Source organism: Taudactylus pleione, unplaced genomic scaffold, assembly GCF_031769625.1.
Source record: "Taudactylus pleione unplaced genomic scaffold, aTauple2 ptg000425l, whole genome shotgun sequence".
NCBI classification, from domain to species: Eukaryota; Metazoa; Chordata; class Amphibia; order Anura; family Myobatrachidae; genus Taudactylus; species Taudactylus pleione.
In genome coordinates, this window is record NW_028284827.1 from 541,948 (window position 1) to 556,828 (window position 14,881).

The 14,881-nt window shown below is 43.3% G+C and overlaps 1 protein-coding gene across 2 annotated transcripts in view; it reads left to right on the forward strand.

Annotated features, from left to right (window-relative positions):
• Positions 1 to 14,881, forward strand: part of SORCS3 (sortilin related VPS10 domain containing receptor 3) — a 648,995-nt gene that overhangs the window by 497,606 nt on the left and 136,508 nt on the right. For both annotated transcript variants that reach the window (XM_088447257.1, XM_088447258.1), the window contains exons 14-15: positions 468 to 581; positions 2,187 to 2,358. In XM_088447257.1, the coding sequence (XP_088303383.1) occupies positions 468 to 581; positions 2,187 to 2,358 (286 nt within the window). The remainder of the gene's footprint in view (positions 1 to 467; positions 582 to 2,186; positions 2,359 to 14,881) is intronic.

Here is a 14,881-nt window from a genome sequence, read left to right on the forward strand (position 1 = left end):
ATGCCTAATTGTACAACAAGGTGCATATGATCACCACTCAAGCCAGCCCACCAGCCTTCTGGTTTAAGCCACGCCAGGCTCATCCAAGCCTTCTGCTACTCTAAGCTGTGGTTTTAGGCCTCCACCAGTGTTTGAGGAACCAACATGTTAGGCCACTAATGAATGTGGATCAGTTATCTAGACGTGGCCATCTTGGAGGCAGCCATCTTGGACGCTGAACCAATAAGTAGTCTATCAGTTTGCAGGGAACCAGTGACAGCTAAGAGGGACTGTCTGACTCATGTTTAGGAGTCCTGGCTCGTATTCATAAGGGACTGTACCTAGTAAATTTAGCGGCAATCGTTTGCTGAGCCCACAAAATTGCCGACTCCGCTGTCTGTAGGCCGCAGATCCACTTCGAAACATCCCTCCGACCTTCGTGTCATAATTCTCATCTCCGTGTTCCTGTTTGCTTTGCTCTGTTTCAGCGACTATGGCTATGAGAGACACGGAAAGAATCAGTGCACCCCTGCCTTTTGGTTTAACCCAACTTCCATCTTAAAAGACTGCGGCCAGGGGCAAAGCTATCTGAAGAGCAGCGGGTAAGTGCGCCCACCCGAAAGATGGTCGGTGAAAGTATTTTCTAACTTCACTTGTTTTCAGATGTCTTATCCTCAGGTACAGAGAAATATAACTCTCTGTATCAAATGTCAAAAATGACTTTTCAGCTGTTTAGTATAAGTGATATTACAGTTACTAACGGAACTCATTGTTTTCTATTACATTCCGAATGTAACTACTGCCAGAGCAAGGGGCACGCAGCTTAAACAGGGGCCTGCACATACTTTGATGATTAAAGAGGGGTATATTTACTAAAGTGCAGGTTTTTAGTAGGGATGTGCAGGCTCGGATAGGTTCGAGTTTGCACGTTGAGTTCGGATTTTTCCCTCCAAAAAAATGGAACTCAGAAAGAGGCTAAACGTCATCTTACATGGACGAACATCATCATTCCTGGACTTTTGTCAACTTTTGTCCAGGAATGATGATGTTCGTCCATGTAAGATGACGTTTAGCCTCTTTCTGAGTTCCGTTTTTTTGGAGGGAAAAATCCGAACTCAACGTGCAAACTCGAACCTATCCGAGCCTGCACATCCCTAGTTTTTAGAAGTGGTGATGTTGCCCACAGTAACCAATTAGATTCTAGTTGTTATCTTCTAGACAGTACTAGATTAAAGTTAAGTAGAATCTGATTAATTGCTATGGGCAACATCTCCACTTCTAAAAATCCAGTCTTTAGTAAATATACCCCAGAGCAGGAGACTGCAGGAGGATATACTATATAGTCATAGGAACCACAGCGCTTCCTATAGGGTAAAGCAGGCAGAAAATTAGTCGTCTGGTGCTAGTTTGTTACACCACAAATAAATGACAAAACAAGACAGAGACTCTTTACAGGTACAGGTAAATGAGTTGTATATACAGAAGCCCAGGTATCTCTCTGCAAAGACATTCTTGGTACATTCCCCAGTTTATGAGACAAGGACAGTATACAGTACAGACCGTGCACCTGATAATCGACTATTTGTCGGTTGTTGGGGCCAGGAGACCCGCACTGATCTTCAGGAGTGGGGGTACGTCTTTAGGGGACTATTTATCAACTATTAATTGCGGGATATTCTGCAAAAAAAACCACCCGTTTTTAGCTTAGCCCTGGTGACTAACACAATATGAAGATGGCTACTTATCGTAGAAAGTACCGGGAGAGGGATCCCTACCAGGCGGTCCACACTCACGCCTGTGCGGTCAGCATGCGTCCATGCGCAGTAGTGCAGCTGTCGCCGGCAGTTGAAAGTAAAGTGACCACTAATACTATGACTTTTCTGTTACATATTGCAGGGACTGCATGTGTGAGATGGTACATGCCGGTGGCAGATAATTCCTCATTATTGCTGTAAATAGTGGCAATTAAAAAATATAATTACTGGGTTTTCCACTTGTTCCAGGGACCATTAAACCATTAATCGATTATTCTGAGATGAACCTATAGGAAAGCATATATATATATATGTATATATATATATATATATATATACAAATACAAATTTTTGTTACAGCCGCAGCTGCCGTCCTTAATAGCACCCAGAGAAATAATTAATTTTCAGATTGTAGCCCAAAGCTTCATTAAAGTGCATGCTCCTATTTTCTAGGTATCGCAGAATTGTGTCTAATAACTGCACTGACGGATTACGCGAGCAGTACTCCGCCAAATCCCAACCGTGCTTGGGCAAAGCACCACAGGGACTGCAGCTCACCACCAGCGACGGAAAACTGGGGGTCCAGCACGGACAGAATGTAACTTTCCTCGTACACTTGGAGGAGGTAGGGGCATAAAATAAACTCCTCACCTGCAGTAAATTTCACAGGCAGAACTTTTGTGCTGTTTATAGAACCTGCTGTTTTTAAAAGAAATAGTTTCTATATTTGTATTATTAACTTTTTTCTGCAGTATGTTTGTTTGGTCATTACCAAACTCCTCTGCGGCCCCTAAAAAAACTTTTGGAAGACAGAAGAGCCTAAACCACCCCCACTGATAATTAATGTTTTAGAGGAGCTCATTTATTTAGTGGGAGTGACTGCAGTGAAATGTGGGTGTGTCTGGGCGGATTGGGGAGTGGTCAGTGTGAGCCCTGGGCACATATCTTTACCTGCAAAATTGGGAGGGATGCGAGCAGAGACGCTCAATGTGTTATAGACTGTGTTTTCAATGTTGGCATATTCAATATGGGAGCGAAAAGTCCGTGCTGGACTTTTTGCTCCACATCGGAGGTTAGAGTGGGGATAAAGTATCGGGCACGTGCCCGCTTATCCCCGTATTCAATTTAAAAGGAGCGAAAACGGGACCCGGCGAAATTGGATCAATGAAAAAAACGGGAATTTTTGGGAAATGTGCCTGGGACCCCCCTAAAGATGTCCAGACATGGGGGATCACTATGGGTACCCCAATTTTTGCCTGCTGAAGGAAGTCGGGGTTTGTAATAGCTGCGGCAGGTGCATATTTGTGGCTATGAAGAAGTGGTGAAGAATAGCACTTAATAATAGTTATTTTAAAAAAAAAAAATCTATCAAGTTTGGGGTACATGAAAATGGGGGTAAGCATATTTTTAAGTCCCTAAAGTGCATTTTGAAAATTATTCAAAAATGCACTTCCGCTACCACCCGCATTCTTTTAAACACCTGCCGCATACTTGGGAACCCCCCCTGAATTCATTTCGTTATTTAAAAATGTCTTCCCCATATCTTTTGCTTTTTAACCCCAAAATTAAAATAATTTTTTTGGGGTGTCCCTATTTATTTATTTATTTTTTACTTTTTTTGACAGTTAATTTTCAGGGGGTATTCCCAGGGATGCAGGCTATTTTTTTGAGCCTGCACCCCTAAACCCCAATTCTGAATTTTTTTTTCGCCATGGAAAACATGGTGAAAACTTATCCCCGTTTTTTTTTTCAAAGACTTTTCGCACCGGCAAAAAGTCTTTGCAATTGAATACGGGGACAATTCAAACATGCGAAAATGACTTTTATTTTATTTTCGCTGCCTAATTGAATACGGCCCTTAGTGGGAGATGTTCTAAGCTCTGGAAAGTGATAAATTGGAAAGTGATAAACTACCAACCAATTAGCTCCTAACTGTCCTGTTACAGGCTGTGTTTGAAAAATGACAGTTAGGAGCTGATTGGTTGATAGTTTATCACTTTCCAATTTATCACTTTCCAGAGCTTAGTACATCTGCCCCTTAGTGACATCACCAGTCAGCAACGATCATTATCTATGATGCTAAAGTGTTGTCTGTGCATCACATTATCAGAGTTGGCGGAAGCGGTGGGTACGGTCTACGAGGTGCGTTGTAAGTTGTATGTAGCAATGGTTGAATTTTAGTATATTGCACATAGGATTTATATAACGACTTCTGTGTGCTGTGTAATGTATAACAAAACTGCTTATGTCAGGCACCCCCCGGGGGGGGTTTAGGCGGTGGGGAAGGGCGGATTAGGTTTAGGCACTTAGAGGGGGGATTAGGGTTAGGCACTTAGAGGGGGGATTAGGTTTAGGCACTTAGAGGGCGGATTAGGTTTAGGCACTTAGAGGGGGGATTAGGGTTAGGCACTTAGAGGGGGGATTAGGGTTAGGCACTTAGAGGGCGGATTAGGTTTAGGCACTTAGAGGGGGGATTATGGTTAGGCACTTAGAGGGCGGATTAGGTTTAGGCACTTAGAGGGGGGATTAGGGTTAGGCATTTAGAGGGGGGATTAGGTTTAGGCACTTAGAGGGGGGATTAGGGTTAGGCACTTAGAGGGGGGATTAGGGTTTGGCACTGGGGAGGAAGGTTAGTGTTAGGCACCCCTAAGGGAGGGTTAGGGGGTAGAAATAGATTAGTATATACTTACCTTTGATGATCGGGATTTCCTCCTCTGCCAGGATGCCGCTGTCGGGCATGGGTCCGGCGGTAAATCGTACTGATTCCGTTTGGGAAATACATGCGTTTGCTCGGTGCACTTTTATCTCGCTCCTCAGGTTTGTCATAAATTCTGCTTCTCGGTTTCAGTTGATGTTGAATATTTGCCATAGAATATTTCTCCAATTACATGGTGAGAATATGGTATTTTATAGGAATTCATCAGACGGCATCGCTCGGTTGTCACATACAGTGTACATTAATAGAAGCAGATTGTACACATTTAATATCAGTTCCTTATATGTTCTGAATGCATCACGGACCCATTTTAAAGCCATAACCTCTTACTAATATATTTCTTGTGTGTTTACTTTTGTTGTTTACTGTACATGCTCTGAACAATTGTGTTTAATGTTGTTTAAGTGGACACAATACATAATACAAACCCGCGCATTGTGCTTTGTGTTCATTGTCCTGTCTTTTGTTATTTGAGTTATGTTAGTTTAATATTGTATATTATTGTCGCAATTGCCTGTGGGACACGTACAGATGCAGCTACTGTATGCGGGGGGTTTCTCCCTGTACTTATAGGGGTTTTCATCTCGCCTTCTGTAGCGTTAACCAGAGAAACAACAGGAAATCGCATTGAAATGCGGAGAATACAATGAAGAATGCACAAAGCTTATACACATAGGACAGACAGTAAATGTAGCCAAAAGCACAATAAGGACTCGGCCGCCTGTTAGGTGACGCATTCGCCCTCCGTGAGCGCAGTACATCCTTGGGATCATTCATCTCTATGTAAAATATACATTCAGTGCTCGAGGAACATGGAGAAAATGTAAAACAACTTGATAGCGACAGATAATGTTTTATTTCTGCTCAATTGATTCATTCTATTCTCATTCCATTCATTTTGTTATATTTTTGTACACTGAGGATTCACAAGACGCCAAATGACGGCTGATGTGACGTTGCGTTCACCCCAAAATGAAAACACACAGTAACTTAAATTCAATGCTCCCCAAAACCTGGTTGACTAAGGCGATCTATTTATTATATGTGTCAGCCCAGAAACCATGCAGAAACGGCAGTAATCACCGGATCACTAAGGCGATCTATTTATTATATGTGTCAGCCCGGAAACCATGCAGAAACGGCAGTAATCACCGGATCTATGTATCACTGCACTTTGCTAAAGGCTTTAATAGATTTAGCATTATGTAAGGTGGGTGAAATACTCATCTTTTGCTCTCTTGAAAAAGTTATTTTTCCGGGTTCCGACTCCAGGTGGCGCTACACAATCCTTTGGGTGCACTGGACAGCACTGGGCAACAGTGCTACAGGGAGCAGTGTGCCGTTCCAGATGCAGGGGCGAGGGACAGCCACAGCGCCGCCTCAAGTTCCCTGCACCCAGTGCGAAAGCACCGCTCGCATTCCCTACCAGAAATAGGACACTGATAGGGATCACTGGGCCTGATTCAGAGCCGCTCGTTCACTCTGAGCGATGTTCGCACAACTGTGCATGCGCATTATGACCCATACGCATGCGCAGTTGTGCGAACATCGCTCAGAGCGAACGAGCGGCCGCTTACGAGCATGCGCAAAACAGTCATTGTGGTCAGAAATAGTGCGCTCGCAAAACAGCGAGGGGCTGCTAATTTGATTGACAGAATGTACCGTTTGTGGGTGGTAACAGTGGAAGGTGCTTGAAAACGGGGGAGTGGAGATCCGAACGCAGGCGTGCCTAACGGTCAAAAGGGCGTTTAATGGGAGTGCATAATTAGTAAAGGAGCATCATCGACCACGTCACTTGGTTGTCTTTTAGCCTGAACTGCTCGCAGTGATAGCGGTAAGAAAATCCTACCACAAGCACTGCGAGCAGTTCAGATGCCTTTCGATGTTCCCGATTAATCTAATAAATACGGGAGATGACGTGTGATGCGAACGGCAAAGGGGCGTCTTTACAAAATAGCGAGCGCATGTTTCGTTCGCTCGCTCAGACATAGAGGCGTCAACAAACCGCAAAGAGCGAGCGCTCAATTTAAATAGCCGGCCCATTTTTTGAAACGACCGTCCGCAAATAGCGTCCGGGTCTGAATCAGGCCCACTGATCATTAATATCAGGCGCTAATGAGCCCACAATGTCCATAAGAAAATGGAAGACAAAGCTGAACAGAGCATAGAGGAGTGCGCTCTCATTCCCCCATCCTTGTTCGCCATTATTATGTGAAGCCTATTATGTGTGTGTGCGCAGGCTGGTGCGTTTCATCTCACGGATCAAGGATCCCTGTGAGCTTGCCTCTTCTGCGGCTCCGCTCAGCTGGACAGACCGGAACGCGGCCAGATCAAGTCTCGCTGTGTGTGCGCCAGTCACCTTACAGTACTTTTTATTATTATTACTCTTTTAGAAAATGTCGGCTTCAGCTGCGGAGAGAGCCAGGGCCCCCGCGTCACCCTGATGTCTGGCCTTACACGAGGCTTCACAATGGGGGGAATGAGCTGTAGATGTCTCGGCCACGGTACCGGTCCTTTTCATCCCGCAGACAAAGCGCTGGGATGGAAGTTTTGATCTATTTATTTCCCATCGCTGCTGTTATACGGTGTCAGGAACCTGCGCCCGGCCTGCTGAATACTGATTTGTGCTGTGATGAATTGAAAGCTCTCTCTGGACACGGGGAAATAGATTTTGAGCCACGGTTCGTAGGTCAGACAGAAAAGTCTGTATTTGCCTTAAATCATTTGTCTGGAAGATGTGGGACAACACAATGTCACTTCCATCCCTGCAAATCGCTCGTCTCCCGTTCAAGCCACCGACTTTGTCACAGATCTCCAAGATCTACTTTGTTATTATTTCCCCAATTCACCCATGTTCTGCCCAAGGTTTTTCGTCTAATGCTGGGCAGGACAAAGTGCACAGGGATAGACGTGGCTGCGCCATATATAAGCTGCTGTCACATAATAATCAGGCTTGCCTACCCTCCCGATTTGGTCGGGAGCCTCCCGAATATCGGGTGCCACTCCTGACCCCCCGGAAAGGCAGGCAAGCCTCCCGGCTGCAGCCTGTCCCCCGCACAACTACTAGAAACCCCCGCAGCGGGGATGCCCGATGACGCGATTCGCGCTGAATCGCGTCATCGTGGCTCCGCCCCCCGCTTTACAATGCCTTTATTTTTGGTATTGTGAAGAGGGGGCGGGGCCACGATGATGCGTTCGTGCGGTCACGCCCACAAAACGCTGTCATAGCCGGACACGCCTCCCCCTCTATGCAGGCATTCAGCTCCCTCCCGGAAGGAGGGAGCTGAATGTCGGCAAGTATGATAATAATGTGCGTCCGTGTACAGTCTGTGGCCCTCATTCAGCAGTGCGCGCAGATTCCCGATGATCGGGATCTGCGCAGGCGCATGACTTGTTCTACGCATGGGCAGAATGGGTCTGGGATCCCGCACACAGACTGCCAGCAGACTGTCAGTGATTGACAGTCTGCTGGCATTTGTGGGCAGGGAGGGGGTGGCGATGGCCCCCGTTTCCCGAAACGGAGGCGTGTCGCCGCCATTGGGAGGGAGGGAAGAGGCCAGGATCTCCGTTGGCTGACTTGAGATTTCCTGGCCTCTCACTCTAATCTGCGGCAGCCGGCTGGGGTCTCGCAGACGATCGATGGTCCGCGGAGTATCCGATGCTGCATTGGACAACGCAGCTCGGATACATAATGCAGCAGGAGGTGTGATGCCTCCTGTTGTATTACCATAATTGCAAGGATCTCCATTGCAAAGCTGCCTGCGTGCGTACATCATATCTATAGCCTGCGTGCATACATCATATCTATAGCCTGCATGCATGCATCATATCTATAACCTGTGTGCTTATATCATATCTATTGCCTGCGTGCATACATCATATCTATAGCCTGCGTGCATACATCATATCTATAGCCTGCGTGCATACATCATATCTTTAGCCTGCTTGCATACATCATATCTATAGCTTGCGTGCATACATCATATCTATAGCCTGCGTGTATACATCATATATCTATAGCCTGCGTGCATACATCATATCTATAGCCTGCCTGCATAAATCATATATCTATAGCCTGCATGCATACATCATATCAATAGTTTGCGTGCATACATCATATCTATAGCCTGCGTGCATACATCATATCTATAGCCTGCATGCATACATCATATCTATAGCCTGCGTGCATACATCATATCTATAGCCTGCTTGCATACATCATATCTATAGCCTGCGTGCATACATCATATCTATATCCTGCGTGTATGCATCATATCTGTAGCCTGCGTGCATACATCATATCCATAGCCTGCGTGCATACATCATATCTATAGCCTGCCTGCATACGTCATATATCTATAGCCTGCATGCATACATCATATATCTATAGCCTGTGTGCATACATCATATCTATCGCCTCTGTGCATACATCATATATCTATCGCCTGTGTGCATACATCATATCTATAGCCTGCGTGCATGTATCATATCTATAGCCTGCATGCATACATCATATATCTATAGCCTGCTTGCATACATCATATCTATAGCTTACATGCATACATCATATCTATAGCCTGCGTGTATACATCATAAATCTATGGCTTGCGTACATACATCATATCTATAGCCTGCGTGCATACATCATATCTATAGCCTGCGTGCATACATCATATATCTATAGCCTGCATGCATACATCATATATCTATCGCCTGTGTGCATACATCATATCTATAGCCTGCGTGCATGCATCATATCTATAGCCTGCATGCATACATCATATATCTATAGCCTGCTTGCATACATCATATCTATAGCTTACATGCATACATCATATCTATAGCCTGCGTGCATACATCATATCTATAGCCTGCGTGCATACATCATATCTATAGCCTGCGTGCATACATCATATATCTATAGCCTGCGTGCAGCTTTGCAATTGCGGTCCTTGCTGAATCAGGCCCTGTGTGTGTCCGTGTATCTGTTTGTGTGTACTGTATGTGTGTTTGTGTGTGCATATTGTATGTATGTATGTGTGTGTGTCTGTATGTACTTTCGTCTATCTATGTCTGTGTATTCGTGTGTGTGTGTGTCTGTATGTATGTTCGCCTGTCTGTCTGTGTATTCATGTGTGTGCTTTTGTATTTTGTTTGTATCTGTGTGAGTGACTGTGTGTGTCTGTATGTATGTTTGTGTCTGTCTATTTAGGTCTGTGTGTATGTATGTGTACAGTATATGTATCTATTTTTTTTGTCTATATGTATGCATGTCTATGTATGTATGAGTGTGTGTATCTGTGTATGTACAGTATGAGTTGGTGTGTGTGTATCTGTGTATGTACAGTATGAGATGGTGAGTGTATCTGTGTATGTACAGTATGAGTTGGTGTGTGTGTATCTGTGTATGTACAGTATGAGATGGTGTGTGTGTATCTGTGTATGTACAGTATGAGTTGGTGTGTGTATCTGTGTATGTACAGTATGAGATGGTGTGTGTGTATCTGTGTATGTACAGTATGAGATGGTGTGTGTGTATCTGTGTATGTACAGTATGAGTTGGTGTGTGTGTATCTGTGTATGTACAGTATGAGATGGTGTGTGTGTATCTGTGTATGTACAGTATGAGTTGGTGTGTGTGTATCTGTGTATGTACAGTATGAGATGGTGTGTGTGTATCTGTGTATGTACAGTATGAGATGGTGTGTGTGTATCTGTGTATGTACAGTATGAGATGGTGAGTGTATCTGTGTATGTACAGTATGAGATGGTGTGTGTGTATCTGTGTATGTACAGTATGAGTTGGTGTGTGTGTGTCTGTGTATGTACAGTATGAGTTGGTGTGTGTGTATCTGTGTATGTACAGTATGAGATGGTGTGTGTATCTGTGTATGTACAGTATGAGATGGTGTGTGTGTATCTGTGTATGTACAGTATGAGTTGGTGTGTGTGTATCTGTGTATGTACAGTATGAGATGTTGTGTGTGTATCTGTGTATGTACAGTATGAGTTGGTGTGTGTGTCTGTGTATGTACAGTATGAGATGGTGTGTGTGTATCTGTGTATGTACAGTATGAGTTGGTGTGTGTGTATCTGTGTATGTACAGTATGAGATGGTGTGTGTATCTGTGTATGTACAGTATGAGTTGGTGTGTGTGTATCTGTGTATGTACAGTATGAGTTGGTGTGAGTGTATCTGTGTATGTACAGTATGAGTTGGTGTGTGTGTATCTGTGTATGTACAGTATGAGTTGGTGTGTGTGTATCTGTGTATGTACAGTATGAGTTGGTGTATGTGTGTATCTGTGTATGTACAGTATGAGATGGTGTGTGTATCTGTGTATGTACAGTATGAGTTGGTGTGAGTGTATCTGTGTATGTACAGTATGAGATGGTGTGTGTGTATCTGTGTATGTACAGTATGAGATGGTGTGTGTGTATCTGTGTAAGTACAGTATGAGATGGTGTGTGTATCTGTGTATGTACAGTATGAGTTGGTGTGTGTGTATCTGTGTATGTACAGTATGAGTTGGTGTGTGTGTGTCTGTGTATGTACAGTATGAGTTGGTGTGTGTGTATCTGTGTATGTACAGTATGAGTTGGTGTGTGTGTATCTGTGTATGTACAGTATGAGATGGTGTGTGTGTATCTGTGTATGTACAGTATGAGATGGTGAGTGTATCTGTGTATGTACAGTATGAGATGGTGTGTGTGTATCTGTGTATGTACAGTATGAGTTGGTGTATGTGTGTCTGTGTATGTACAGTATGAGTTGGTGTGTGTGTGTCTGTGTATGTACAGTATGAGTTGGTGTGTGTGTATCTGTGTATGTACAGTATGAGATGGTGTGTGTGTATCTGTGTATGTACAGTATGAGTTGGTGTGTGTGTATCTGTGTATGTACAGTATGAGATGGTGTGTGTGTATCTGTGTATGTACAGTATGAGATGGTGAGTGTATCTGTGTATGTACAGTATGAGATGGTGTGTGTGTGTCTGTGTATGTACAGTATGAGTTGGTGTGTGTGTGTCTGTGTATGTACAGTATGAGTTGGTGTGTGTGTATCTGTGTATGTACAGTATGAGATGGTGTGTGTGTATTTGTGTATGTACAGTATGAGATGGTGTGTGTGTATCTGTGTATGTACAGTATGAGTTGGTGTGTGTGTATCTGTGTATGTACAGTATGAGATGGTGTGTGTGTGTATCTGTGTATGTACAGTATGAGATGGTGTGTGTGTGTATCTGTGTATGTACAGTATGAGATGGTGTGTGTATCTGTGTATGTACAGTATGAGTTGGTGTGTGTGTATCTGTGTATGTACAGTATGAGTTGGTGTGTGTGTATCTGTGTATGTACAGTATGAGATGGTGTGTGTATCTGTGTATGTACAGTATGAGATGGTGTGTATGCATGTGTCTGTGTATGTACAGTATGAGATGGTGTGTGTCTATCTGTGTATGTACAGTATGAGATGGTGTGTGTATCTGTGTATGTACAGTATGAGTTGGTGTGTGTGTATCTGTGTATGTACAGTATGAGTTGGTGTGAGTGTATCTGTGTATGTACAGTATGAGTTGGTGTGTATGTATCTGTGTATGTACAGTATGAGTTGGTGTGTGTGTATCTGTGTATGTACAGTATGAGTTGGTGTATGTGTGTATCTGTGTATGTACAGTATGAGATGGTGTGTGTATCTGTGTATGTACAGTATGAGTTGGTGTGTGTATCTGTGTATGTACAGTATGAGTTGGTGTGTGTGTATCTGTGTATGTACAGTATGAGTTGGTGTGTATGCATGTGTCTGTGTATGTACAGTATGAGTTGGTGTGTGTGTATCTGTGTATGTACAGTATGAGTTGGTGTGTGTGTATCTGTGTATGTACAGTATGAGATGGTGTGTGTGTATCTGTGTATGTACAGTATGAGATGGTGAGTGTATCTGTGTATGTACAGTATGAGATGGTGTGTGTGTATCTGTGTATGTACAGTATGAGTTGGTGTATGTGTGTCTGTGTATGTACAGTATGAGTTGGTGTATGTGTGTCTGTGTATGTACAGTATGAGTTGGTGTGTGTGTGTCTGTGTATGTACAGTATGAGTTGGTGTGTGTGTATCTGTGTATGTACAGTATGAGATGGTGTGTGTGTATCTGTGTATGTACAGTATGAGATGGTGAGTGTATCTGTGTATGTACAGTATGAGATGGTGTGTGTGTATCTGTGTATGTACAGTATGAGTTGGTGTGAGTGTATCTGTGTATGTACAGTATGAGTTGGTGTGTGTGTATCTGTGTATGTACAGTATGAGATGGTGTGTGTCTATCTGTGTATGTACAGTATGAGATGGTGTGTGTGTATCTGTGTATGTACAGTATGAGATGGTGTGTGTGTGTCTGTGTATGTACAGTATGAGTTGGTGTGTGTGTATCTGTGTATGTACAGTATGAGATGGTGTGTGTGTATCTGTGTATGTACAGTATGAGTTGCTGTGTGTGTATCTGTGTATGTACAGTATGAGATGGTGTGTGTGTATCTGTGTATGTACAGTATGAGATGGTGTGTGTGTATCTGTGTATGTACAGTATGAGATGGTGTGTGTGTGTATCTGTGTATGTACAGTATGAGTTGGTGTGTGTGTATCTGTGTATGTACAGTATGAGATGGTGTGTGTGTATCTGTGTATGTACAGTATGAGATGGTGTGTGTGTATCTGTGTATGTACAGTATGAGATGGTGTGTGTGTATCTGTGTATGTACATTATGAGTTGGTGTGTGTGTATCTGTGTATGTACAGTATGAGATGGTGAGTGTATCTGTGTATGTACAGTATGAGATGGTGTGTGTGTATATGTGTATGTACAGTATGAGTTGGTGTGTGTGTATCTGTGTATGTACAGTATGAGTTGGTGTGTGTGTATCTGTGTATGTACAGTATGAGTTGGTGTGTGTGTGTCTGTGTATGTACAGTATGAGTTGGTGTGTGTGTATCTGTGTATGTACAGTATGAGTTGGTGTGTGTGTATCTGTGTATGTACAGTATGAGTTGGTGTGTGTATCTGTGTATGTACAGTATGAGATGGTGTGTGTGTATCTGTTTATGTACAGTATGAGATGGTGTGTGTATCTGTGTATGTACAGTATGAGATGGTGTGTGTGTATCTGTGTATGTACAGTATGAGATGGTGTGTGTGTATCTGTGTATGTACAGTATGAGATGGTGTGTGTGTATCTGTGTATGTACAGTATGAGATGTTGTGTGTGTATCTGTGTATGTACAGTATGAGATGGTGTGTGTGTATCTGTGTATGTACAGTATGAGATGGTGTGTGTGTATCTGTGTATGTACAGTATGAGTTGGTGTGTGTGTATCTGTGTATGTACAGTATGAGATGGTGTGTGTGTATCTGTGTATGTACAGTATGAGATGGTGTGTGTAACTGTGTATGTACAGTATGAGATGGTGTGTGTGTATCTGTGTATGTACAGTATGAGTTGGTGTGTGTGTATCTGTGTATGTACAGTATGAGTTGGTGTGTGTGTATCTGTGTATGTACAGTATGAGATGGTGTGTGTGTATCTGTGTATGTACAGTATGAGATGGTGTGTGTGTATCTGTGTATGTACAGTATGAGATGGTGTGTGTGTATCTGTGTATGTACAGTATGAGATGTTGTGTGTGTATCTGTGTATGTACAGTATGAGATGGTGTGTGTGTATCTGTGTATGTACAGTATGAGATGGTGTGTGTGTATCTGTGTATGTACAGTATGAGATGTTGTGTGTGTATCTGTGTATGTACAGTATGAGATGGTGTGTGTGTATCTGTGTATGTACAGTATGAGATGGTGTGTGTGTATCTGTGTATGTACAGTATGAGTTGGTGTGTGTGTATCTGTGTATGTACAGTATGAGTTGGTGTGTGTGTATCTGTGTATGTACAGTATGAGATGGTGTGTGTGTATCTGTGTATGTACAGTATGAGTTGGTGTGTGTGTCCATTTACTGTATGTGAGTGTCTGTTTAAGTGTCTGATTTATTATCTGAAATTAAATATTATCTCAGGTTTCTCCGGATTAGGGATAACAAATATTTTTTTACTGACTCCTATGTTTTCCATGTCACTACCCCTTGTTTAGCTGTGCCTCCTCTGGGGAGCTGTGCCTCCTCTGGGGAGCTGTGCCTCCTCTGGGGAGCTGTGCCTCCTTTGGGGAGCTGTGCCTCCTCTGGGTGAATTACAGTTTTAAGTCATTCATGTAATACAATTATTGGGCCTGATTCAGAGGTTTACGCAATGCCGATATTTCCGCAGATCGTGCGAGTGTTTGCCATTGCACATGCGTGTAAGCCGCACTGCGCACGCCTAGCAATTATTTTGTGATTGTACTCGTGCACAGGAATCATTTACAAAGTGAGTGACAGGTAGTCAGCCT